At 36.1% G+C, this 27,759-nt stretch overlaps 2 protein-coding genes across 2 annotated transcripts in view; both read left to right on the forward strand.

The window, feature by feature from the left end:
* The window catches only part of LOC149826591 (integrator complex subunit-like protein), a 161,292-nt gene that overhangs the window by 48,326 nt on the left and 85,207 nt on the right, over window positions 1–27,759 (forward strand). Inside the window, exons 3-4 of the mRNA XM_090020069.1 lie at window positions 15,704–15,827; window positions 16,071–16,144. Of these exons, the coding sequence (XP_089876195.1) occupies window positions 15,704–15,827; window positions 16,071–16,144 (198 nt within the window). The remainder of the gene's footprint in view (window positions 1–15,703; window positions 15,828–16,070; window positions 16,145–27,759) is intronic.
* LOC149826592 (uncharacterized) lies at window positions 25,642–26,998 on the forward strand. Its single transcript, XM_090020068.1, has 2 exons — window positions 25,642–26,448; window positions 26,685–26,998. Exons 1-2 carry the CDS (start codon window positions 25,815–25,817, stop codon window positions 26,711–26,713), a joined length of 663 nt encoding a protein of 220 aa, XP_089876194.1. The 5' UTR covers window positions 25,642–25,814; the 3' UTR covers window positions 26,714–26,998.

The following is a 27,759-nucleotide window of genomic DNA, read 5'->3' on the forward strand; positions in this document are numbered from 1 at the left end:
TCTTAGGATATGGCGAAAAACAAAAAGGCTATCGATGTTTTGACATATTCAAAAACAAACTTTATATCTCAAAAGATATCACATTTTTAGAAGAAGAAAATGTTTTTTCACATAAACCAAATGAAAATATTGATTACTCCTTTTTATTTGACTTGTTACCTCAAGAAAAGGTCATAGATGATCATGTTGAATCTAGTGAAACTCTTGAAGAGGATCATTTTGAACCTCCAAATGATGACCAAAATTTATAAGAAAATATACCAAGGCAAACACAAGTCTACTCTAGAAGGAATAAAAGTAATCTTCCTTGTGCCCTTGAAAAATTCTCTCAAAATGAGTCGATTGAAGAATCCTCTCAAAGAAGATCAAATCGTATTTCTAAAATACCAAATGGATTTGTATATTATGATTCTTTTTCTCCAAATTTTTGAGCATGTCTGCTAGCCCTTCACTCATTTCATGAACTGTCTCATTATAATGATGCTAAACAATATGCTAATTGGAATGAAGCAATGGAATTGAAACTTAATGCACTTAAAAGGGCACAAACTTGGGAAATCATTGATTCACCCAATGGCAAGAAACCCATTGGATGTAAATGGGTTTTTAAAGTAAAAACTAAGAGTGATGGATGTTTAGAAAGATATAAGGCTAGGTTAGTAGCCAAAGGGTATGCTCAAGAATATGGGGTAGATTATGATGAAACTTTTGCCCCATTTGCTCGAATGATTAGTGTTCGAGCTCTTATTGCAATAGCCTCTATTAAAAAATGGCCAATTTTTCAACTTGATGTTAAAAATGCCTTTTTAAATGGAAGTTTGAGTGAAGAAGTTTATATGGAACCACCTCCGGGTATGAAATTAAATGGTAAAATTTTAAAATTAAAAAAGGCTTTATATGGACTTAAGCAAGCTCCTAATGCTTGGTATGACAAGTTTAGTAATGTATTAATCAATTTGGGATTTACTTGTTATACTGACACTGCTCTTTTTGCTAAGAAAATAGGTGATTTCATTGTTATTCTACTGTTGTATGTTGATGATATGATCATCACTGGGAGTGATAAAAAGGGGGTAAATGATGTGAAGTCTATGTTAAAGGAAACTTTTGATATGTCTAACCTTGGATTCTTGAGATATTTTTTAGGAATTGAAGTGTGTTACTCCTCCCGAGGATACATTCTATCTCAAATGAAATTAGCAGCAGGCATTTGTACCAAGTCAGGAGTATCTGCTGGAAAGAAAGTTGAGACTCCCGAAGTTATCAATGCAAAACTGAGACTTGAGGATGGTGTTCTACTCGAGGATCCACCCCCCTATCGTCAATTAATTGGATCTCTCACCTATTTATCCATCACCCGTCCAGATATAGCTCATGCGGTTCATGCTGCAAGCCAGTTTCAGCATGCACCTACTTCAGTTCATATGGCAGCTGTGATGCGAATTGTGCGATACATAAAAAATACCATCTCCAAAGGGCTCTTCTTATCCTCTTCCTTATCTCTTGAATTAACTGCTTTTACTGATGCCGACTGAAGAGGAAATCCCAATGATCGTATCTCAACCACTGGTCTTTGCATTTTTTAGGTGAATCTCATTTCGTGGAGATGCAAGAAGCAGTAAAAGGTCTCACTATCATCCACTGGAGCTGAATATCGGGCCATGGCAATGACAACTATGGAAATCGTATGGCTTAGAAGTCTCCTTGGTGACATAGGCATCCTCATTTCCTCTCCCACCATGCTTTGCTGTGATAACAAAAGTGCGATCTACATTGCAAGCAATCATACTTTTCACGAGTGGACAAAGCATATCGAAATGAATTGCCATTATGTTCGAGACGAATATCTCAGAGGAACTATCACATTACCATACATTACTTCAGAATATCAACTGACTGACTTCTTCACCAAAGCGCTCCCAACTCCACGATTTATGTTTCTTCTTAGCAAACTTTCGGTCTTCTCCCCGTAAAGTTTGAGGGGGCGTGTTAAAGTATGTATATATAAATATTTGTATATATATAAGTATATATATATACACATATGTATATATATATATATAAGTATATATATATATACATATATGTATATATATACATATTTCCTTTTTTGTTTTCTTTTTCTCCAAATACCTGATAGGGGTATTTTGGTAAATCCCCATGTAATCCTTTCCCTTTTCCTTTTCTCTTCTTTTTTACTTTTTCTTTTTTGTTTTACATATTGTAAGACTACAAGGGGCCCCACTCATCTTGTCGTTGGGGCCCCAACGGTCATATTTATGACCGTTGGGGCTCCCAACGACTAGATGGGAGCCCCCTTGTGGTCCCTCTTCTTTGGTTTCCTCCTCTATAAATAGAGGAGGCTTTCTCTTGTATGTGCAAGGGTTTTTCACCCTCTTTCTTTCTTCAATAATATCCAACTTATGACTTTTAGTCATTTTTCCCTTTAGTGGGTTTTGTATACACTTTTAGTGTTTGTGTTCTTGAGATCACTCTTCAAGAGTGGTTTTCTTTACTGGTGCTTCCGCCCTTTTTTCATTACAGTTATGTTTTAAACCGTGTTCTTATTCGACCATTCTTACATAAAACATGTTTTGAACTGTATTATGGTCGTATACCAAAGATCTCATATTTCAAAATTTTTGGTAGTAAATGCTTCTTGTTTAATACCAAAGATAATCTTGATAAGTTTGATTCAAAATCAGACGCAATATTTCTTGGATATTCTTTTAGAAGCAAAGCTTATCGTGTTTTTAATAAAAGAACATCTTGCATTGAAGAATCTTTACATGTTGCATTTGATGAGAACTCTGAGCAAGTTATACCTCTAAGCGAAGGAAAAGTCATACTTCAAGGAGAACCTTTGATAGAAAGCACTTCTCAAGAAAATATTCCTCTTTCATCGGTTTGGAAAGAAGTTCCTAATCATCCACATGAGCATATTATTGAAGAAATAAAGAGTGATGTCCAAACTAGAAGTCAATTGCAATATATTGCAAATATTGCTTTCATATAAAAAATAGAACCAAAGAATATCAATGTGACTTGTGATGATGAATTTTGGCTTTTGGCCATGTCTCAAGAACTTAATCAATTTACTTGGAATGATGTATGGGATCTAGTTGATAGACCAAAGGATCATCCGGTAATTGGAACAAGATGAGTCTTCCGAAATAAGCTGAACGAAGATGGCGAAGTCATTCGAAACAAAGCAATGCTAGTATCACAAGGCTATAATCAAGAAGAAGACATAGATTTTGATGAAACCTATGCACCAGTGGCTCGATTAGAGTCAATTCATATGATGCTTGCTTTTGCTAGTTACATGAATTTTAAGTTATATCAAATTGATGTTAAGAGTGCATTCTTAAATGGATACATCAATGAAGAAGTTTAGAGCAACCTCCAGGCTTTGAAAATGAGAAATATCCAGAAAAAGTCTATAAATTAAAAAGAGCTTTGTACGAACTCAAACAAGCACCAAGAGCGTGGTATGAAAGATTACAAAATTTTCTAGAACAATCTGGTTTTTCCATTGGTCGGGTAGACTCCACTTTATTTATTAAGAATCTAGATTCATATATTCTTATTGTGCAAATTTATGCTGATGACATAATATTTGGTTCTACTAATGATTTTCTTTGTAAAGAATTTGCTAAAGCTATGCAGGAAGAGTTTGAAATGAGCCTGATGGGCGAATTGAACTACTTCTTTTGACTTCAAATAAAGCAAACTGAAGAAGGAATCTTCATCAACCAAGCCAAGTATACAAAAGAACTTAAAAGATTTGGCATGGACTCATCGAAATCAAGAATAAATCCTATGAGCACAACTACTTCTCTTGATAAAGATGAAAATGGTAAAAATGTAGATACTAAGCTCTACAGAGGTATGATTGGATCTCTATTATACTTAACTGCTAGTCGACCTGATATAATGTTTAGTGTTTGTATGTGTACTAATTTCAAGTTAATCCGAAGGAATCTCACTTAAATGCAGTAAAACAAATTCTTCGATACTTGAAAGATACTTCAGATTTTGATTTGTTTTACCCGAAATCATCTTTCTTCGATTTAGTTTCATATAGTGATGCAGATTTTGCTGTAAGCAAATCTGATCGCAAGAGTACTAGTGAAATTTGTCATTTCTTAGGACATTCCTTAGTCTCTTGGTTTAGTAAAAAGCAAAATTTAGTGTCACTCTCAACAACTGAAGAGGAATATGTAGCGGCTAGTTTAGCATGTTCACAAGTACTATGGATAAAACAAACCTTAAAAGATTTTTGGTTTGAATTACTCCACAATAACTATTTATTGTGATAACACTAGTGCTATAAATCTTTCGAAAAATCCTGTTCAGCACTCAAGAACTAAACATATTGAAGTAAGACATCATTTCTTACGAGATCATATGTTAAAAGGAGATATTTCGTTAAATTTTATACCCACTAATGCACAACATGCCGATATCTTCACTAAACCACTTAAAAATGAAGATTTTATGAGAATTAGGAGAGAACTAGGCATTTGCTCATTTTCAGAATTTTAGATTTATTTTTAAAATGTTTTGTTTTTGAAAAATCTCAAAATCGGATTTTTTAGTCGACCGATGAAATTCTAGTCGACTGATGGTTATTTTTTAAAATTTTAAATTAAAGGGACCCGATACCCCTTGGTTTTGTTTAAAAGGGGCAATCGTTATTTTTTTTAAGCCCGTGTTGTTTTTCCCCTCTTCAGAAGCCGAACACTCCCTCTCCTCTGTTATTTCTGTCCATCTTCTACAAACCATAAGTGTGCCAGACAAACTCCTCGCCGGAACCCTCTTGCCGCGACTGGGTGCTTCTACAACAACTCACGTCTGCGATGCCTGACGACTATTTCTCTGCACCAGCAGCCAAACGACATCTGTTGCAGCGTTGGAAAACCATCATCCACAACATCTCCGCCTGCTCTTCTCTGAGACCTCGCCGATCTCTGTAACAGCCGAACCCTCTACCGCCAATTTCCTAAAACCCTTGGAAAATTGATATCCCTCTTCCGGTGGACTGCCCTCGCTGCTTGTTTTGGCCACTAACAGAGACTGTGATCATAGAAGGCATACTGTCCGCATTGCACGAAGGCCACTCCAGTCTCTTCGGCAGCAAGTTACCATCTTCCACTCACTGGAATCTTCTTGACTCGTCTGACATCCTCACTGCCTCGTCAGAAGCCATCCTCAACAGCATCTCAACCTAGTCGATCAACCACTCTCTGCGACATCGCCTCTCTTCGACAGGTTCATCTTCTCTTCCAACCATGCCTCGTAAGAAAACAACATCCGCACAAGGTTCCCCTCCATCTACACCACAAGTACGTCATCAATTTTCTCTTAGACTACTCAGAAATCCCCTTCTATACGATACTTTTGGATCGATTTCTGCACTCCCTATATTACCCAGTCGAAATATTCTGTTTCACCTATTTTCTCGCTACAATATAAAAAAACTATTCACAGGCATTTCACATCTTTTTGACGCTGGTTCTGACTGATTTCATTATCCTTTATTGATCCATTTGTTTTACACTAATTTACAAATTGATTATGAAACTGGATTTCTTTCCTCTCTTGTTCGCGATGTTGAAATTGAGTTTGATTCTAGACTTCTTGGACAAATCCTAGATATTCCACCTTCATAAACTCTTTTCAATACTATTGAACTTAATGATGAAAGAATTTTTGAACAAATTCTTATTCCCGGTACACCTCATTGTCCTCCCTTCAAGAATACCAATCTTCAAACTCGCGCTTGCATTGCTGGACAAATTCTTGCCCACAATGTCCTACCTAAAACTGGATCTTTTGATTACTATTCCACAGATCTCTCTACGGCTCTTTACGTCTTATTTGGAAATATTTCTGTAAATTGGGCCAACGTGTATTTTACTACATTGTGGAAGCAAAAACCCTTTCTTCCGTATGGATGTCTTCTTACCCGTATTTTCAAATATTTCAAAGTACCCCTAACCAATGAAAAATCTATTAAACAAAAGGAATACTTTGATCTAACTGTTTTTAAACGAATGAAAATCAAATATCTACCTCTTTTAAATTTTGGATCTCTTGAATCCTCTGAACCATCACCATCTCCTATGACACCCCCATCTCAAGTAAAACGAAAGAAAGTCACTATTGATTAAAAGATCATGATGAAGTTTTGCAACGAATAGAAGCTTTGAAGCTACATCAACACACTTTTCGTGAGGATGTGACTTAACAACTTTCGTCAATTCAGAATGATATTGCTGAACTCAAGGAGATGATCAAGCAACACTTCTCTTGAACTTTGTTTACTGTTATTGCTTTGATAAAACATTACTTTACATGAACTTTGTTAATTTCTGGGTTGTAATATTTTGAACTTTGAATTTGCATTTTGCTTATGCTATGACTGCACTTACTCATTTTGATTATGACAAAGGGGGAGAAAAAGACCAACATGGAAATTGCAAACATGAAAATTGCATGAGAAAGCATTGAAAATTGTATAAGAACTTGATGCTAATTTCATGAGAAAGAAATAGAAATGCATGAAGTAACGATGAAAATACAAAACAATCAATATGTGTTATATATGTTTTGATTGTGCTAACTTCTTATGTTTTGCAGCATATTGACAGGGAGAGTAAAATCTCCATGCATGCATCTAAATGCTCCATCTTTGACTAGTTTGTCATCATCACAAAAAGGGGGAGATTGTTACGACAATGAAGCCGTACACGATACTTCAAGTACAAGGTTTTGATGATGAACAAGTGAATCAACTGTATTTCAGCTAAGGCAATGAAGAAAGATGACAAGAATTGAAGAATTCGATGAAGAATCTTTGAAGACTAGTGTGCAAATTTAAATTTCATTAAATGTCTTAGATTCTTGTAAGAGCCTTACTTAGAGTGCATATTTCAATTGCATTTCACCTAAAAAGTCTTTAGAAAAACTTTTCTAAAAGAACCTTTCATGAAAATTATTTTAGAAAATTCTTTACTTAATTTTTCATGTTTATTAGTCGACCAACAGACTCACCAGTCGACTAACTTTTTTGCGTCAAATTTTTCTAAGCTAAAACGTCAACTTTCTAAATTAGTTGACTAATCGGCTCTTAGTTGACCGGACAAAATGTCTGTTTTCTGAAAAATTTAGCAGCAGTCGACTGAAGGTTTTCTTAGTTGATCGGACAAAACGTCTGTTTTCTGGAAAATTTAGCAGCAGTTGACTGAAGGTTTTCATAGTCGACCGAACAAAATGTGTGTTTTCAGAAAAATTTAGCAAGAGTCGACTTAAAGGTTTTTCAGTTTACTGATGATTTTATCAGTCGACTAACTTTTTCTTTAGTCGACTAAGTTTCAAACTTCAGATTTTCAAACGGCTCTGTTAAACACATTAGTTGACCGCCGATAACTGACAGTCTGCTAATATTTGATTTCAGTCGACTAACTACTGTTCCAGTCGACTAATTTTGATGTTTTTCATGAAACTTTTAAAAGGCATGCCTTTTAATTTTCAAACGAATTGACCGTTCAATAGTGGTTGTTTTGACACCCTTTCATACCCTCAACGTATGAGATGTTTCAACTATAAATATGAGTGCATTCCACACTCAAAAACATCAAATCCAATCGAATTACATTGAATTACAAAGATCACATTTTTTGCTTTTCACTCCTATTCATTCAAGTGTTCGTTTTCTAACTCGATATTTTCACTCCAATTTTTCACTCAAATTCCTTTGAGAGACAGTGAATTCGTGAGTTAAGTATTTCAAACACCTCAAAATCCAATTGCATTCCATTTACATTCATAAGAAGGGCTCGTAGGTTGATTGCAAGTTTATTATTTCATTTTTCTGTAAAAGGAAAAGACTCATTGGTTTAAAGGAGTTGTTTGCTTTCAGTAGGGTTGTTACTGAAAGTAGGACTGGATTTGGTGTGTATGTTCTTGTGGTTACACAAGGTTGATTGTGGAAATCTCAAATGGGTTTTTGCTTGGGGACTGGATGTAGGTCTGGAAGACCGAACTACTATAAATTCTTGTGTTCTTTGTGTGATTGCTTTGCAAATATCAAAATTCTTCAAAGTTCCAAAAACGATATTTAAAAGCACTATTCACCCCCCCTCTAGTGTTCGTTGTCTCGATCCTGCAACACTTTCATATAAGACTTGCACAACATGTTAGTATAATGAAACAATGGTGCACAAATACAATGCCAACAAAGGGCTACACAAGTGCACAACAAAACTGTGGTCTCTAATGGTCCGATCACAATCTCATAAAAGAGATAAGGAATATGAACTACAAAATAACACAAAGGCACAAAAGCTTATAAGGATAAAATGGTCTTTATAAACTTCACATAAAATGCTTTCAAGAGCATGCCATACAAGAATAGAGTGAGGCTTTATTTATAGAGCCTCACTTGAAGTGAGGGAGTTGTTGGACTGCCTCCAAAAAATCATATTATCATTTAATACAAAAAAATAAAAAAAGAAAATGAAAGGAAAAGAAAAAGTACATTTCAGTCCCTAATGGACTATACTAAATACATGTTTAAAAAAAGACAAATACCCCTGACAGGTATACGTATGTAGATAGTATTTTAACACTCCCCCTCAAACTTACGGTGAAATCACCAAAAGTTTGCTAAGAAGATACAAGAATCTGGGTAGAAGAAGAGCTTTGGTGAAGAAGTCCACAATCTGAAACTCGGACTGAATATGTGGCAAAGTAATTGTTCCCTTCAAATATTCTTCGTGAACATAGTGACAATCCATTTCAATATGTTTCGTTCGCTTATGAAATATGTGATTGCTGGCTATATATATGGCACTTTTGTTAACGTAGCATAATTTTGAAGGTTCTGAGATATCAACACCCATATCGGAAAGCAACGCTCTCATCTACATGACCTCGGTGGTTGTTGTAGCCATTGCCCGGTACTCAGCTTTCGTGGAAGATAAAGACACTTTCTGTTGTTTTTTGCATTGCCAAGAGATGAGGGAATCACCTGCACAAATAAAAACCTGTAGTTGAGTGACGGTTATTGGGATCGCCTCTCCAGTCAGAATCAATATAAGCAATAAGATTTAAAGATGATGAAGAGGATAAGAATAACCCTTTAGATATGGTTTTCTTGATGTATCGAACTATTCTTAATATTACACTCATGTGAACCGATGTAGGCGCATGTTGAAATTGATTTGCAGTAGTATCCTGTAAACTTGATTTGAGACAAAATATACCCTCTTGGCGAGTAGGCTACATCAATTCTTAAAAAATATCTAAAAAACCCGAGGTCAATCATATCAAAAGATTTTTTAAGCATAATTTTAATTTCTTCAATTTTCTTTTGATCATTCTCTATGATGATCATATCATCAACAATGATAAATGAGGTACCTGTAGATCTAACAAAAAGAGTAGTGTTAGTGTAATAAGATTTAAATCCAAGTTTCAACACAGTACCGCTAAATTGATCATAGCATGCTTTAAGGGCTTGTTTAAGCTCATATAAAGTTTTTTGAAGACGAAGAACCATGCCATTTTCATTATTCAAACCACGGGGATGATCCATGTATACTTTTTCATTTAAGTTTTCATTTAAGAATGCATTCTTAACATCCAACTGATATATAGACCATTTTCTAATGGATGCTACTACAACTAGAGCCTTAACTGTGGTCATACGAGCCACTGGGGCAAATGTTTTCTCATAATCTATTCCATATTTCTGAGAGTATCATTTTGCAACTAACCTTGCTTTATATCTTTCAAGGCACCCGTCACTTTTTGTTTTGATTTTAAAAACCCATCTACGCTCTATTGTCTTCTTTCCCGTGGAAAGAAGTTGAATTACCAAAGTATGAGCCTTGTGTAATACATCTAATTCTATTTTCATGGCTTCAACCCATTCTTTTATGTTTTTAGTTTCGTTGTAGTTAGATGGTTCGTGATATAAATGAATGACTAGAAGACAAGCCCTATAGTTTGGACAAAAGGATTCATAAGAGACAAATCTATTTGAAGGCCTATGTATTCGTTCAGATTTTCTAACACTAGTTTCTTCAACATTTGTTGGTTGATTATATCTTTCAAGTGCACATGGACGCTCTCCATTATCTCGTCTAGAGTATTGTAGGAGATTATGAATAGACTCAAAATTCCCAATATCATTATCAACAATTTTATTATTTGATTTATGTAGCAAATCAAATAAGGCATACTCGGATTCTTAGTTTTTTCAAAATCAAATCCATTATCATTTTCCAGAAAAGTTATATTTCTATAAACATAAAGTTTGTCATTCGTTTGATCATAGCATCGATATCCTTTTTTATTTTCGGCATGTCCAAGAAAGATACATTTTATAACTTTAGGAGAGGGTTTGTTATATTTTTCAAGAAGCACAAAGCATTTACATCCAAATACCCTTAGCCTTTTCAAGTCAGGAGGAATTTTAAAAAGTTTTTCAATAGGAGATTTGTTTTTTAATGTTTGAGAAGGCATTCTATTTATTAGATATACTGCGGTTAGGGCGCCTTCAACCCAATTTTTTTTTGGAATTTCTTTTGAAATAAGTAGGGTTCTAGTAGTTTTAATAATGTGATGATGTTTTCTTTTGGAAATGTCATTTTGTTGAGGGGTCCTAGGACAAGATTTTTGATGTACAATTCCATAATTTTTTAGGTACAATTGAAATTCATTTGAAAGAAACTCTCCCCAGAGTCGGAGCGGAAGACTTTAATATTTGTTTTAAATTGATTTTTAACAAGATTATGAAAGTTTTTAAAACATGAAAAGACTTCAGATTTGCGTTTGAGGAAGTATATCCAAGTATGTCGACTAAAATCATCTATGAATGTAACATAATACGAATAACACCTTTTGACATAACGAGAGCAGAACCCCATACATTCGAATGCACTAATTCAAAAATTTCATTTGACACAGTGGTTCTAGATCCAAAGGGTGTCATTTGCGTTTTTTCAAGTATACAATCTTCACATACAAAATCATTATCTTTACAATTTTTTTTCAAAAATGAAAAATGAGATAATTTGGATATACTTGGGTGTCCTAATCTTTTATGCCAAAGATCTAAATTAATATCTTTGACATGATTATAAAATGAGTTTTTTGGTAAACATAGGGAATCCATATAGTAAAGATCTCCTCTTCTATGACCTTGCCTAATCAACTTCCCTGATTGGAGATCCTGCACCCAACAAGCCTTAGATGAGAAGAATACTTTACATCCGTGGTCAGAAATTTCAGAGACTGAAAAACGATTTAAATCCAATTTTGGATTAACCTTCACTTTTGGATTTTTTTTTGTAGATATTGTTATGGTTTTCGATACTTTTAACTTTTAAAGAGGTACCATCGGCAATTGATACACGTGAAAAATATGATTTAGTGTAATCAGATAAAAGAGACTCATTATGAGTCATGTGAAAAGCGGCACCCGAATTCAAAATCCAAGAAGATTTACATGGAGGAGATGGTGGCATCAGACGTAGGAGTGACTTTAAGAATTTGTGAGACGACTTCTGCTACCCTTTTTTTGATTCTTGAGGTTCACTTAAGGTGGCCACTTTCTTAAATTTGGGACAATCCAGACTTATATATCCTGGTTTTTTACAATGATGACAAATGATTTTACATTTGTATCCTCCTCCATTATGTTCTTCCCCATTGAAGTTCCTCTCAAAGTAAGGTGGTTTATATGTTTTCATAAAATTTTTGGGTCTTGCCATGTCAAGGACCTCATCATTAGACTTGTGCATTCCAAGTCTTGTTTCCTCTTGGCAAATTTGAGCAAGAGCTTCACTTATAGAAGGAGTTGAGGTCTTATGAAATAAAGAGGACCTAACTTGCTCAAATTCCGTCTGGAGGTCATAAAGGAAAGAAAAAATATTTTCTCTTTCTATTTGAGATCTTCTCATTTCAATAGCCGAACCTTCCCATTTCGGTTCCAACATAGCTAGTTTATCCCAAATAGGAGATAAAATACCGTAAAAGTCTCTTACACTTTTATGTCCTTGTTTTGCATTACATACATTGTCTTGAAGATAATATAGCGTAGCCATATGTACTCTTTAGAAAACTCCTTGCATCACATGCCTTATTAAACTTGATGATGCTGGTGGCGATTTTAAACTCCATGGTATTCATAAACCATGAGAGAATTTGAGCATTGTTCGCTTCTCAATCTTCTATCTTGTTTTGATATTCTTGCAAAGCTTTCTCTTCTTCTTCTTTAGACAAAGCTTTGACTTGATCTCCATCTCTTCTTGTCAGTTTGCGTTGTGGTTCATTAGTGGTACCTTTGATGTGATTCTCATTGAGCTTGTAGGATATGACGGTGGCAGAATCTCTTTCTCCCATAACGATCACAAGAATTTTTGAGTAGAGGAGTTGGAAGAGGACCGAGGATTGAAGAGCACTCTCACGAGTGGAATAGTCACGAGATTCCACTTCTTCAAGAGCCAAACTCTGATACCATGTAATGAATCAATGATGCATGAATACAATGCCAACAAAGGACTACACAAGTGCACAACAAAATCGTGGTCTCTAATGGACCGATCACAATCTCATAAAAGAGATAAGGAATATGAATTATAAAATAGCACAAAGGCACAAAATCCTATAAGAATAAAAAGATCTTTATAAACTTCACATAAATGCTTCTAAGAGCATGCCATACATCTCACTTGAAGTGAGGGAGGCAGTCCAACAGTCATTGGACTGCCTTTCAACATTTAATACAAAAAAGTAAAAAAGAAAAAAAAAGAAAGAAAAAGAAAAAGTATATTTCAGTCCCTAATGGACTGTACTAAATACATGTTTATAAAAAGACTAAAATAGCACTGACAGGTATACATATTTACATAGCATTTTAACAGTTAGTACAATGATGATTGGACGGGAGGTTTATGGTAACCTCGTAGTGCGACAATGCACCGTGATTAAAAGAAAATCACATAAAAGGAGATGATCACCTTCACAGGCAAGATGCTCGATTTGGTTCAAAAGACCAAAGTATATTGAATGAGTTGTCAGATAAAACAAGACCTAACGTATCATTTTATTCTTTGGTTCTGTCAAGGGAGATGATAGGATGATACAAAAACTCCGATGGACAAGTTGTTCACAACTATGCTCCTCGAGTAGTAATGACTCAGTGTCCTCGGTCATCGGAGTTAGGGGACTGGGCTACCAAATATTATTCTAGGTGGTAGATCCCAATGACTTATGCAGAAGTTCAGATGCATCCCCCTGTAACAAGTGGTTTATGGGGAATTCTCTTTCGGTCATGTGGCCGTTCCCTTTGGAGCGGACTCAGCTAGTTGTCTCTGGTATCAAAATACATAGAATAATAAACCCCTGGACATTTTTAGTTGTTTATACGTTTATCCTGTGCGTACCCACAAGTCAGTAATTATCGAAACAAGTTCACCTTGCTCATTTTTACTTATTCTGAAACTGCATGTTGTGAAATAACACATATGTTAGTCTTGTTCTGATTTTTGATATCTATGCACATACCAGGCTTTCATAAGTCTGACCCGTTTTATGGGATACAGATGATGATTAGGTTGATGCAGTAGGCGATGACGCAATGACATTATGATATCAAAAACCCACTCTCTCTCTCTGTTGTTTCGCTCCTAACCATGTTTTGTAATTTTGTATAAGGGTTTCTTTTGAAATACGTCATTTTGTGTAAACTTTAATTATCAAAAACCTCGTTTTGAATATATGTAGTTTCAATGATTGTATAGAGAGACAAATCCATTGTGTAAAGGAAAGTTTGCCTGTAATGCACCAAAGGTCTGTTGACTTGTTCTTTCAAACACTGTTTTCCGTTGAATTATCATTTTAAACTTTGAAAAAGTTGCAAAGCTTCAAATTTTTCCTAAAAAGTTTACAAGTTCAGGATTTTGGGCGTTATATCAGCATACCAGTCAAACCTGCAATCCAAACCCACACTTCAGATTTAATTTGCCAAATAAAAACACAGGTTTTTGTGTAACCTAAAACCCATTTTTATATTTATTAAATTAAAAATTAAGGAAAAATTGCGAGATACTACAAGTGCAGAGGCGAATATAAGGCTATGGCACTAAGGGTATGTGAAGGGTTGTGGCATCAATGAATCCTTATGGAATTCGGGATAGATGTGAAGCCTCCTATTTATATATATTGTAATAACAGTGCAACGATTCAGATAGCATTGCAACCCTATGTATCATAAGAGAATCGAACATACTTACATGGATTGTCATTTAATAAGAAAAAAAGACGAAACAAAGATATTCCTAGCCTCTCGTGTGCATACTCATCTTCAACTTGTGGATATCCTCACAAAAAAGCTTCAGGAATATAAAGGCTTAAGGAAATTATTAGCAAGTTGGGGATGGTACATATCTTTTCCCAAACTTGAGAGGGAGTATTGAGTCATGGTAGTTAACATATCTTAGATAAAGGGCATTCTTGTAATTTGCAATGTTCTGTTATGTCCTTTTTTGTATTTCTAATTTCTGTACAGGTGGCTTTTACCTTTAGACTCAGGGGTGTTTTCATCTGTGAAGACTTACCCTAGTTATTGAGAGTGTAATGTGCTTATTCTTGGAAGAGAAATAGAGAACCGGTGCATTGAGTCTTCTCTCTTTCCTTCTCCAACTTTCTCTCATTCTTCATATTGTTTGCCAACCAACTCATCTAACAGCCTTCAAGATGATGTAGACTGAAGGCTGAAGATTCATTACTTGCTTAGACATAGCATTTTCATTTGAGTATGCATTTCAACCCTCTGTTTTGTATTTGACTGCATCTTAATTCTTGCACTATAATCCTTCATCCTTTAATTATTATGAGCTAATTTTGTTGTGGTTGCAATACTTTTTAAATGCTTTGAGAGAAAAAGTAAAAGATGTGACCTGTGGTTATTCAATTATAGACTCACTGTGGATCGTGTTTCCAGTCATTTAGTGTAAGGTGTCACAGAGATATATTACAAATGAAACCTCAACCTGTATTCCACACAGTGACAAGAAGTCTTGAAACCTACATTCTTTAGTGGTATCTAAAGGCCCATATCCATGCTGACTGAGCAATATTAAGCATAGTTTTGAAGCCCTCGATGCATAGATGCTGCATTTTCCATATGAATAAAAATTGTCTATGAATTGTGTTTGTGATGTGTGCTATCGCTGTAAAAACCTCTAATGGTGGACTGAGGGTTGCATAATATGACATGTTTTGCCAAATGGAGCAGTGCTTCCAAAAGGTTTCTTAATAAGAAATTGGTTGGATTTGAAATGGTACTCTAAACAGGTCTTCTGCTGAAGGAGACCATGACCAGATTGTCAAATGAAAATATGGACCCATGTGTCCCCTGGATTATGCATTGCAACATTTCATGATTATCTTCAAGAAGTTCCTAATTGCTGTGGGGTTAACATGAAATATTGAAATCATATATGACTAATGAACCAGTGTAACCTTGAGACATATAATCTGCTTAGGATTGTGTTATTTGTTCCTTCTGGGGGGATTGCCTTTAAAAGCATCTCTCTTTCTCTCTCAACACAAAGCATTTTAATATTCTTTCTAAATTGTGTCCTTAATTAGTTCTATGCTTCTTCTAATTCTGTTATTTTAATAGGTTGAAGTATGTAGAACAAGAATTGGCGAAGAAAAGGGGCAAGAATATTGGTGCCACCAATGAGGCTGAGAGTGAAGCAAAACGTGCAGAGGATGAGCTTTATACTATTCCAGAACATCTTAAGGTAGTTTTTTGTTCTGCAGATTTTAATGGAGATAGGAGTGCTAGTGGTAGATGCCATTTTAGTTCCTGATACATTGTAGCTTTTTCAGTTCATCTACATGGTAGGCGTGAAGTTTCTTACTGTTTTGTTATCACATGTATACAACTTCTAGTGTCTTTTTTTTCTTCTTTTTCTTTTTTTGACACTTTGACATGGTCTACTTGCTGCTGTCCTCCCTCATTCTTTTCATATATTTCCTCCCAGGTGAAGAGAAGGAACTCAGAAGAAAGTTCTACTCAGTGGACTACAGGAATTGCTGAAGTTCATCTTCCTATCGAGTGAGTAATAAACTTAACAAAGACTAGGTCTTCATTTGGTGAACAGTTTCTTGTTCTAGATGCTTGTGTAAAATAACTGTTTGGTTTCATGTTGTACCATGTCATAAACAAAAAATGGAATGGTTCTGAAGTCATGGAATACCTATGAATAGAACTGAGTATTGATTGTGCATAGCTTACCTATAAATAATGGAATTTGGAACTTGATTGGTTCATGACGAGAGTTTTAAAGGTTTTTTTTGAATGGCAGGGATGTAATTTGAGACTTTATCCCCAATTATGTTATCATGTGTGAGATTATTTTCAGTTTTGCCCTTTATTTTCTAATTGTTGGGTCCTGTGCTTGTAATTTTGCCAATAATAAATCGGTGTTTATAACTGCTCTAATTAGGGTTATTTTTATTTAGTGAAGATTAACAGTGTAGCTCTTTGCATGAAGATTAAGGGTTCTGGCTGCTCTATATCTTGTCTTCTTTTAGAGGTTGATACTTGGAATTGGTAAGGAAGCTTCTGAATATTGTCTACCAGTTTCTGGTGTTGAGTTTTCTCCTCTTTTTACCTTGGACTTGGTGGGAAGGCTTCTGAATATTGTCTTCCAGTTTCTGGTGTTAAGTTTTCTCCTCTTTTTTCCTTGTTTCTTTTTCTCCAGCTTCTCTGTCTTCCTTTCATCACCTGTTCTCCTTTTCAGATTCAGTTGTTTCTTTTTCTGTCTTTTTCTTTCAAGTTTTGTGGGTAAATACTCAACCTGAATAACCTTTTATACTTAATTCTGTTAAATTATGTATATATAAATATATATACATATACTTATATATATATACATTCGTATATATATAAGTATATATGTATATATACATAATATATCTTTTTTTCTTTTTCTGTACAAACCAAAAACCCGATAGGGGTGTTTTGGTAAATCCACGTGTTTTTCTTTTTGCCTTTTTTTCCTTTTTTCTTTCTTTTCCCCTTTTTCCTTTTACTTTTTCAGTTTGACTTTTAAAGGACCATAAGGGGCCCCACCAATCTAGTCGTTGGGGCCCCAACAGTCATATTTATGACCGTTGGGGCTCCCAACGACTAGAAGGGAGCCCCCTTTATGGTCCTCCTTTAAGCTCTCCTCCTCTATATATAGAGGAGGCTCCCCCTTGTAAATGTATTGGGTTTTCACCCTTCTCTTCCTTTCTTCAAATAATATCCAACTTATGACTTTGAGTCATTTTTACTTTTTAAGAGTTTTGTGTGTGTACTTTTAGTGCTTGTGTTCTTGGCTCTAGTGGTCACTCTTAAAGAGTGCTTTTTTGCTTTATTGGTGCTTCCGCCTCTTTTCATTACATGGTATCAGAGCACGGTTGGTGATTGGGCTTCTCCTTGTTTCTTGGAAAGTGTGCCTCTCAAATTTTTTAAGAAAGGAAGGATATTTGGTGCCGATGGAACGTGATTCTAAAGTCGAGCTTTCTTTTAAGCTAAATGGGTCCAACTACCTCATGTGGGCCTCCACTATGGAAAATCATCTAAGAGGTAAGAAACTTTGGGGTTTTGTTATGGGAACTACTCCCGAACCCTCTCTTGTTCTCACTAAAATCGAAAATGAGATTGAAAAAGCTTTAGATGGCGATGAGTGCATCAAAGCTATTAATGGCCATCAATCCAAAGTTGAGGATTGGGAAAGTAACCAGCCAAAATTTTGGCATGGTTTATGAACAATGTTGACCTTAAAAATTGTGCTAATATTGCCAAATTTAGAAGGGCCAATGAGGCATGGTTTTTCCTTAAGGGTATGTATACCCAAAAGGATCTTGCTCGACAATTTTTTTGTCAAGAAAAAATCCGTTCCACCAAACAAATAGATATGAGTGTCCGAGACTATTTTAGCTCTCTAACCCCTCTTTGGGATGAACTTGCTCTCCTTGAGCCTAAATGGGTGGCTCCGGAAGATATTGAGTTAAGAATGAAACAAATTGAAAATGAGCATTTTTTTCAATTTCTTCATGGGCTTTGCCCGGAATTTGAACAAGTTAGGGCATCTCTTCTCCATAGAAGCAAAACCCTACCTATTGAAGACGCCCTTGCCGAAATATGCCAAGAGAAAACTCGACTTGGCTTAAGTGTTAAGAGTGATGAAGTTTTGGCCGTTAGTAGGCCCGGATCAAATGTTAAAGCATATAGACCTTCTCACTTTAACAAAAATAGTAATGGGCCTAGAAAGGGAATACTATGCCATTATTGTAATGAACCGAGACACATTAGACCGGTTTGTCCCAAACTTAAGGGAAAAGTAGCCGCGGTTGGAGAAAATTCTCCAAAGAAGGAAGAAGAAAGTGCCAAAGAGGGAGATATCAAAGAAACTCTCAATCATATCTCCGAAGTTCTCCAATATCTTCTCAAGACTTCTTCTTCAACATCCGGAGCCGCCATTGCCTATTCTTCATCACCTCCAGGTATGTGGATACTAGACTCTGGTGCTTCTTTTCATATGACATCTCATAAAAACTCTCTTTCAAATGTTTTTTCCGAACCTATATCCTCTTATGTTTCAACGGCCGATGAAACATCATTGAAAATTGAAAGTATTGGAACACTTGATTTTAAAATTTCTCAAAACTTTTTCGTTCCTAAAGTAAGAATCGTACAAAAAATTAATTTAAATCTTTTTTCCGTTTCTCAAATCACCAATCATGGATGCCAAGTTTCTTTCTCACCTAAAGATTGCACCGTGCAGGATCTCCAGTCAGGGAAGCTGATTGGGCAAGGCCATAGAAGGGGTGATCTCTATTTTATGGACTTTTTGACTCTTCCATCTAAGTCATCTTGCAATCTTGTAAAAGACAAAAGTATTGGAATTTGGCATGAGAGACTTGGCCATCCAAATTTTGTAAAAATGTTTCTTTTTCCGTTTTTGAACAATACTTGTAAAGACAATCACATGACTTGTAAAGATTGCATTTTTGGGAAATCTAAAGCTACTCCATTTCCTCAAAGAAGTTACTTTACCACTCGTCCATTTGAACTTGTTCATTCCGATGTGTGGGGACCTTCCCCTATTTTGTCTAAAGGAGGATTTTCGTATTATGTGGTCTTTATTGATGACTTCACTCGATTTACGTGGATTTACTTCTTAAGTCGCAAATCCGAAGTTTTCTCTTTCTTTAAAGAATTTCATGCAATGGTTAAAAATCAATTTTTGGGAAATCTATCTATTCTTAGGTCCGATTCGGGTGGCGAATATATGTCCAATGATTTTCAAAGCTATTTAAAAGAAAATGGAATTTGTCACCAACGCTCTTGTACCAACACTCCCAACAAAATGGTCTTGCGGAAAGAAAGCATAGACACATAATAGAAACTATAAGAACATTATTAATTTCAAAAAATATCCCAAAATCCTTTTGGGCCGAAGCGGTTCTAACCTCAACATATCTTATCAATAGAACTCCTTCATCCTCTTTGAAAAATCTTTCTCCTTTTGAGAAACTTTACAATATGTCTCCCGATTATAAAAGACTAAGAATTTTTGGATGTAATGCTTTGTTCTAACTCACAAAAATGATAAACTTTCACCTAGGGCTATTGAATGTATTTTCTTAGGATACGACGAAAAACAAAAAGGTTATCGATGTTTTGACATACTTAAGAACAAACTTTATATCTCAAAAGATGTCACATTCCTTGAAGAAGAAAATGGTTTTTCGCACCAACCAAATGAAAATATTGATTATTCATTTCTATTTGACTTGTTGCCTCAAGAAAACATCATAGATGATCATATTGATCCTAGTGAACCTCTTAGTGAAGATCATTTTGAACATCCAAATGATGATCAAAACTTAGAAGAAAATGTTTCAAGACAAATACAAGTCTACTCTAGAAGAAATGAAAGGAATCCTCCTTGTGCCCTTGAAAAATTCTCTCAAAGTGAGTTGACCGAAGAGACCTCTCAAAGAAAATCAAATCGTATTTCCAAAATACCAAATAGATTTGTTTCTTATGATTCTTTTTCCCCTAACTTTTGAGCATGCCTACTTGCTCTTCACTCCTTTTATGAACCATCTCATTACAATGATGCTAAACAATATGCTCATTGGAATGAAGCTATGGAACTAGAACTTAATGCTCTTAAAAAGGCGCAAACTTGGGAAATCATTGATCCTCCCAATGGCAAGAAACCCATTGGTTGTAGATGGGTTTTTAAAGTAAAAACTAAGAGTGATGGTTCATTAGAAATATATAAGGCTAGGTTGGTAGCCAAAGGATATGCCCAAGAGTATGGGGTAGATTATGATGAAACTTTTGCCCCTGTTGCTCGAATGACTAGTGTTCGAGCACTTATTGCTATAGCCTCGGTTAAAAAATGGCCAATCTTTCAACTTGATGTCAAAAATGCCTTTTTGAATGGTAATTTGAATGAAAAAGTTTATATGGAACCACCTCCAGGTATGAATTTAAATGGAAAAATTTTGAAATTAAAAAAGGCCTTATATGGACTTAAGCAAGCTCCTAAAGCTTGGTATGACAGGTTTAGTAATGTACTAATCAATTTAGGTTTTTCTTCTTGCTATACTGACATTGCTTTTTTTGTTAAAAGGACAGGTGACTTCATTATTATGCTTCTGCTGTATGTTGATGATATGATCATCACTGGAAATGACAAAAAGAGAGTAAATGATGTAAAGTCTATGTTAAAAGAAACGTTTGATATGTCTGATCTTGGATATTTGAGATATTTTTTAGGAATTGAAGTGGCTTATTCCCCGCGAGGATACATCCTATCTCAAATGAAATTAGCTGCAGAAATTTGTACCAAATCAGGAATATCTGATGAAAAGAAAGTTGAGACTCCCGAAGTTATCAATGCGAAGCTGAGACTTGAAGATGGTGTTCTTCTTGAGGATCCAACCCCCTACCGTCAGTTAATTGGATCCCTCACCTATCTATCCATCACACGTCCAGATATAGCTCATGCGGTTCATGCAGCAAGCCAGTTTCAACATGCACCTACTTCGGTTCATATGGCGGCCGTGATGAGAATTGTGCGATATATAAAAAATACCATCTCCAAGGGACTCTTCTTATCCTCTTCCTCATCTCTTGAATTGACTGCTTTTACTGATGCTGATTGGGGAGAAAATCCCAATGATCGTATCTCAATTACGGGTCTTTGCATTTTTTTAGGTGAATCTCTCATTTCGTGGAGATGCAAGAAGCAGCAGAAGGTCTCACTATCATCTACTGATGCTGAATATCGGGCTATGGCAATGACAACTTTGAAAATCGTATGGCTCAAAAGTCTCCTTGGTGAGATGGGCGTTCCCATTTCCATTCTCACCAAGCTCTGTTGTGATAACAAAAGTGCGATATACATTGCCAGCAATCACACCTTTCATGAGCGGACCAAGCATATCTAAATGGATTGCCATTATGTTCGAGACGAATATCTCAAAGGGACCATCACATTACCATATGTCACTTCAGAATATCAACTGGCTAACTTCTTCACCAAGGCACTCCCAACTCCACGATTCATGTTTCTTCTTGGCAAACTTTCGGTCTTCTCCCAATAAAGTTTGAGGGGGCATGTTAAATTATGTATATATATAAATATATGTATATATATACATATACTTGTATATATACATTCGTATATATATAAGTATATATATGTATATATGTATATATACATAATATATCTTTTTTTCTTTTTCTGTACAAACCAAAAACCCGATAGGGGTGTTTTGGTAAATCCACATGTGTTTTTCTTTTTGCCTTTTTTCATTTTTTCTTTCTTTTCCCCTTTTTCCTTTTTCCTTTTACTTTTTCAGTTTGACTTTTAAAGGACCATAAGGGGCCCCACCAATCTAGTCGTTGGGGCCCCAACAGTCATATTTATGACCGTTGGGGCTCCCAACGACTAGAAGGGAGCCCCCTTTATGGTCCTCCTTTAAGCTCTCATCCTCTATATATAGAGGAGGCTCCCCCGTGTAAATGTATTGGGTTTTCACCCTTCTCTTCCTTTCTTCAAATAATATCCAACTTATGACTTTGAGTCATTTTTATTTTTTAAGAGTTTTGTGTGTGCACTTTTAGTGCTTGTGTTCTTGGCTCTAGTGGTCACTCTTAAAGAGTGCTTTTTTGCTCTATTGGTGCTTCCGCCTCTTTTCATTACAAATTCTTCCTCTCTTTTCCTCTTTTAATTTTTTAGCTAACATCACTGCTGATGTCAATGAAGTATCCAATGCCCAGATTACATCGGATTTTCTCCCATCTTATTGTTAATTCATTCACTTAATCTTTCATTCTTTTTGTATTAATGTTTTTTTAAATCTCTTTAAATAGAATATTATCTTCTATGAAAGTGAGTATCAAATTGATACTGTCTAATTAATTTTCTAGTGTTCATGGTCCCTTATATACCACACGTGAAACTTGAGAATCATATTGATGGATCACAACCACCATCTGAACTTTTGGCAGTGGATTAAGAACAGTAGATGGAAAGGTGCAAAATATGTTGATTCATCAACCATCATATGATGACAAGATATCAAAAGATCAAGGTCTCGTAGGCTAGAAAAATCCCACTATGTTTCAAGAGATTTTACTAAGCGGGAGCAAAAAGCGATTTGAGAAGCGGAAGCGGCAAGCGGCAAGCGAGGCACTTTTAAAATTTTAGGAAGCGGGAAGCGCAGGACGACTTAGAAGCGAACTGAGAATCGTCTCAGAAGCAAGGGAAACGACCTAGGAAGCGAAGAGGACACGAAAAGGGAGGCGACCTAGGATTCGAGTGGGAAGCAAATAGGAATCAAGATTTCCCGATATTGGGCAAAAAAAAAAATCGTTAAAGGCTCCAAGCCCCCCAAAAAAGAAAATCCACTTCTTGATAGTGGGAAGCGATTGAGTAAGCGACTGGGAAGCGAAATGGGAAGTGCACTTTCTCGTAATTGGAAGCACGCTTCACATTTAGAAGGGTTGCTTCCCCGCACATTTCGGAAGCAACGTGCTTCCAAAACACGTTGCGGGGAAGCGCGCTTCCCCGGTCCCATAGTGTTTTCGGTAACCCTGATTTTACCTCAGATTATAGACCTAAAAAAATACCATGAATCTTTAGAGAGTTGTATATGGACACACTTAAGTTTCTTAGGCTAGTTGGCATCTAAGGGAAGAAATTTTGCACCAAAGAAAGGATTATAGTTCTCTGTACGATTATCCCGCAAAGATCAAAGGCATATGTAATCATTTGGCTTTAATACATTATTCATTGTGAGACCTAAAGATGGGGTTGAAGTTTTAAGTTCTTAACTAGTGTAATGAGTGAGCCATCATACAAAAGATTTTCTGAAGTGTGTATAGTTGCTATTACACATTCTTATTTCCTAGCAAAAGAAAGAATTCTTAACACCAATAGCAGCATCGGAACCAAAGTACTATTTATCATTAATAATGCTAATAAGGGTTGATGTGGTATAGTTAGAAACAATTATGGGAATCTTGGACAATGTATAGATTGGTAATGTAGGCTGTGGAAATGAATGGTTTAATAATAAAAGCCATGGATTTGGTGTTTTCATTTTAAGGTTGATTGATTTTTCAGCATAATGTCTTCAACAACTAATAAGTCTAGAGTCAATTGCATAAATGAAATATTTAGAGTGCAATAACTACATAATGAAAAAAAGGGAAATAAAAGTAGATTGAGCCACACTGTCCATCTGTGATCTGTCTAGCAAGTGCGTTTCATTACATAATTCAATTAAGCATTCAGGCAACATGGAACATTTATTAAGCATGAAAGGACTTTAATCAATTACATGAATCACAATTTAAATAAGCAGGACATTTAACATGCATTAGAAATTAAACATCATGCATCCACCAACATTTAACAATTAAGGGAACAAGTAACCGTGCATGTTCTAATGCATAGCAGAAATATCATAATTTGAAGATTTTCCTTTCCATATGCATGCCCTATTAAATGCACATAATTTAAGTTTCTCTTTTTAATTACCATTGCCCATGGATACACCAAACAGGTACAATTTTTCTGAGGTTAAGTTAGGTTTTCAGGGTAGCTTAACACACAATTTGTATTTTATTACTGAGTTCCAAACATAGCCCTCGACCGAATCACCTTCGGAACATTAGACCTCCATATCTAATGTCGAGGACACTAGGGACACTTCACGCCCATAAGTGCCATTTCCTTAGTATACCAAAACAACATCTTATTAGAATGTGAAATATGGATTGGATATGGATCCGATATCGGATCCATATCCATCCACGAGTTTTACTTTAGCTGTATTATATTGTAACTTGTGTTACTTATAAGGGGCAATTTTGTCCCTGTAAATTATAATTGTAACCCTATACTAATAAAGGCACGAGTGCAGCAACCGAGAAGGAAAAAGGGCTGCCGACTTCTCAAGAAAGGTTCTCTCTCTCTCTCTCTCACGTGTTTTCACATGGTATCAAAGCACGCCGTATACCTGGGTGAAAAAGGATCTTCTTCCTCAGCGACGTGAACTACCAAATCTGTTCACGTGCACTAGCCAAGACTGCTGCAGCAAAAGCCGAGTTTTCAGAACTCGTGAATCTGCCTTCCTCAGCAACGTGAATCAGTTCACGTAAATCAGCAAAAGCCGAGTTTTCAGAACTCGTGAATCTGCCTTCCTCAGCAACGTGAACCAGTTCACGTAAATCAGCAAAAGTCGAGTTTTCAGAACTCGTAAATCTGCCTTCCTCAGCAACGTGAATCAGTTCACGTAAATCAGGTTCCCATATTTTTTTATTCCTTTCTGTAGGCATCCACTTCTTGATTTGTTTGTTCCCTTCACTCACAAAGAGGCTGAGTTCTTCTTATTTGTCGTGATTTCACCGTAATTCATTTTTTTCTTATTCCTAATTTATTTTTCTTATTCCTCGTGGTTTCACCGTGATTTGGTTTCACCCTCTTTTCTTATTGTTCTCCTTAATCCTGTTATTTCACACAGCAACTGCTGTAGTTGTTTTTATTCCCCTTAATCCACACACAGCAACTGCTGTAATCTCTCTTATTCTTTTTAATTCACACACAACATCTGCACTTCTTTTTCTTAATTCACACAGCCACTGCAGGTTACTTCTTCTTCTTCATTCATTCACAATTTACACAAGAAGGCTGAATTCGTTTCTTCTGGTACCTATTTCTGTCATAAGCTGCGTTACTCTGATCTTTGTTTTCAGCCACATCTCTGTCATAAGCCTATAAATGGATTCTTCAGGCAGTTCTAGTCTTTCCTCCAACTTCCTGGGGCAACTGGTTTCGGAAAAACTGAATACAAATAACTATCTGACTTGGAAACAGCAGATTACCCCTTTTATTCGCAGTCAAGATCTTTCAGGTCACTTGGATGGCTCCACTCAAATACCTCCGGAATTTGTCACCACCGAAGAAAAAGGAGATGGAGCAATGTCAAGCACCACCCGCAATCCTGTATTTACTGCTTGGATGAAACGTGATCAGGCTCTCGTCGCATATATCACTTCCACACTGTCGCAAGAAGTTTTGGTTTCTATCCCTGATGATTGCACATCTAAAGTATTGTGGGAAACTTTAGCTCAAACCTACTCTCAGATATCAGAGGCTAAGGTACTATTTCTCAAGCGTGAATTTCAGCTTTTAAAGAAGGGAGCAATGACCATTATTGAATTTTTAAATCAAGTCAAAAGCATCACAGATCAATTAGCCCTTGTTGGATATCCAGTGTCCGATAAAGAAAAGGTGCAACAAACTCTGAATGCCCTGGGATCAGAGTATCATGTTCTTGTCACTTCTTTATTATGCTTGCCTTCGTTGCCCAGTTTTGAGGAATTACGTGCTAAACTCTTCCAATACGAGATGTCTTTGAAAAGCATATCTGATGCTTCAGCAGGGCAATCATCTACGCATGAGATTCTTGTCACAGGGATGTTTGCTGATCGTACACGGGGAGGGCGTGGCAGAGGCAAGGGAAATCCAATTCAGGGTGGACGTGGGATACTACCTACACCAAATTCTAATGCCAATTTTTCAAAGAATGTTCCCACATGCTATCAGTGCAACAAGCGAGGTCATATCAAGGCCAACTGCTGGTTCAACCCACAAAATCGGAATAGAATGAAAAACACCAGAAATGTTGGTGCATCAGGAACTGCAGGTACGTTCCGAGTCAGTGAGGATGCTAAGGATCTCCTTCTATCTGCTATGGCCAACTTGAATCTGAAGCAAAATGATGATGGAATATGGTATGTTGACTCTGGGGCAGCAACCCATGTCACTGGTAATGCAGGTAAGTTCTCTACTATGACTCCCTATTTTGGAAAATCTAATATTGTAACCGGAGATGGGACTCACCACCCTATTTCGAACATAGGCACTGTCGTCATTCCTTTGCCCAAGTCATCCATTCCTTTATCTGATGTTGTTCATGCACCAAATATAAAGAAAAATATTGTATCTGTTTCCAAGCTTGTTGATTCTACCAATTCTTTTGTGGAATTTACTCCTACTTCTGTCTTTGTCAAGGATCTTCAAACGAAGGAGATGTTCGCTAAAGGAGAGCGACGTGGAGACATGTATGTCTTTAATGAAGATCCAGCCTCCAGTGTCCTGAAGCCCCAGTCTGATCTCGTCCTCAAAAGTGTCTTAAGTACATCCAAATGTAATAAGTCAGATCTCTGGCATTCTCGTCTTGGTCATTGTAGTCAAGTCTTTATTGAAAAGTTAGTGTCCAATGGTCTTCTTTCGGAGTCTGTTTCATCTTTATTGAGAAATAAAATATGTCCCAGTTGTCAGGTCTGCAAAAGTCATGTACTTCCCTTTCATCAAATAAATAAAAGAGCTTCTATACCTTTTGAGATAATATGTTCAGATGTTTGGGGCCCAGCTCCTAATCCTTCCTCTTCTGGAAGTAAATATTATGTATCCTTTATTGACAGCTTCTCTCATTTTTTTTTTGGCAAGAATAAAAAAAAAAAAAAGAACAAGTAAAAAAAAAAAAGAAGAAGAAGATCAAGAGTGTATTTATGTTGAGTTAATGACATTTTATCACCTTGTCTATCTACCTCTACTCCAAGAAAATATCTCAGCTCCCCAAGGTCTTTCATTTTGAACCGCATACTCAATAGAACTTTAATTCGCTGAATGTGGTCTGGAGCATTACCAGTGATAACAATATCATCAACATATATGAGTAAGAAAACCACAGTGGTACCGTTCCTATATATGAACAGAGAATGATCAAGTTGGGAACGAAAGAAACCATGTTTATGGATTTCTAAGGAAAAACTTTCAAACCATGACCTAGAAGCTTGCTTCAATCCATACAAAGCTCTGGTTAACTTGCATACATATTCTTTTGGGCTTCCCTCTGCATAACCTTGAGGTTGCTCCATATAGACTTCTTCCTTTAAGTCCCCATGAAGGAATGCATTCTTAACATCAAGCTGACTGAGGATCCACCCATGTTCAATTGCCAGGCCAAGTATAATGCGAATAGTTTCCATTCTCACCACTGGGCTGAATGTCTCATCATAATGACCATATTCTTGAGTGAAACCCTTGGCCACAAGACGCGCCTTGTACCGTTCAATGCTACCAT

This window comes from Nuphar pumila, chromosome 10 (assembly GCF_984573655.1).
Source record: "Nuphar pumila chromosome 10, dmNupPumi1.hap1.1, whole genome shotgun sequence".
NCBI classification, from domain to species: domain Eukaryota; kingdom Viridiplantae; phylum Streptophyta; class Magnoliopsida; order Nymphaeales; family Nymphaeaceae; genus Nuphar; species Nuphar pumila.

Bases quoted from the DNA above. Each gene is read 5' to 3' on its own strand.
- LOC149826592 (XM_090020068.1), top strand. From the start codon at position 25,815: ATGACCATTATTGAATTTTTAAATCAAGTCAAAAGCATCACAGATCAA. The intron at 26,449-26,684 runs GTAAGTTCTCTA...GTCTTTGTCAAG, and splicing joins CCATGTCACTGGTAATGCAG to GATCTTCAAACGAAGGAGAT.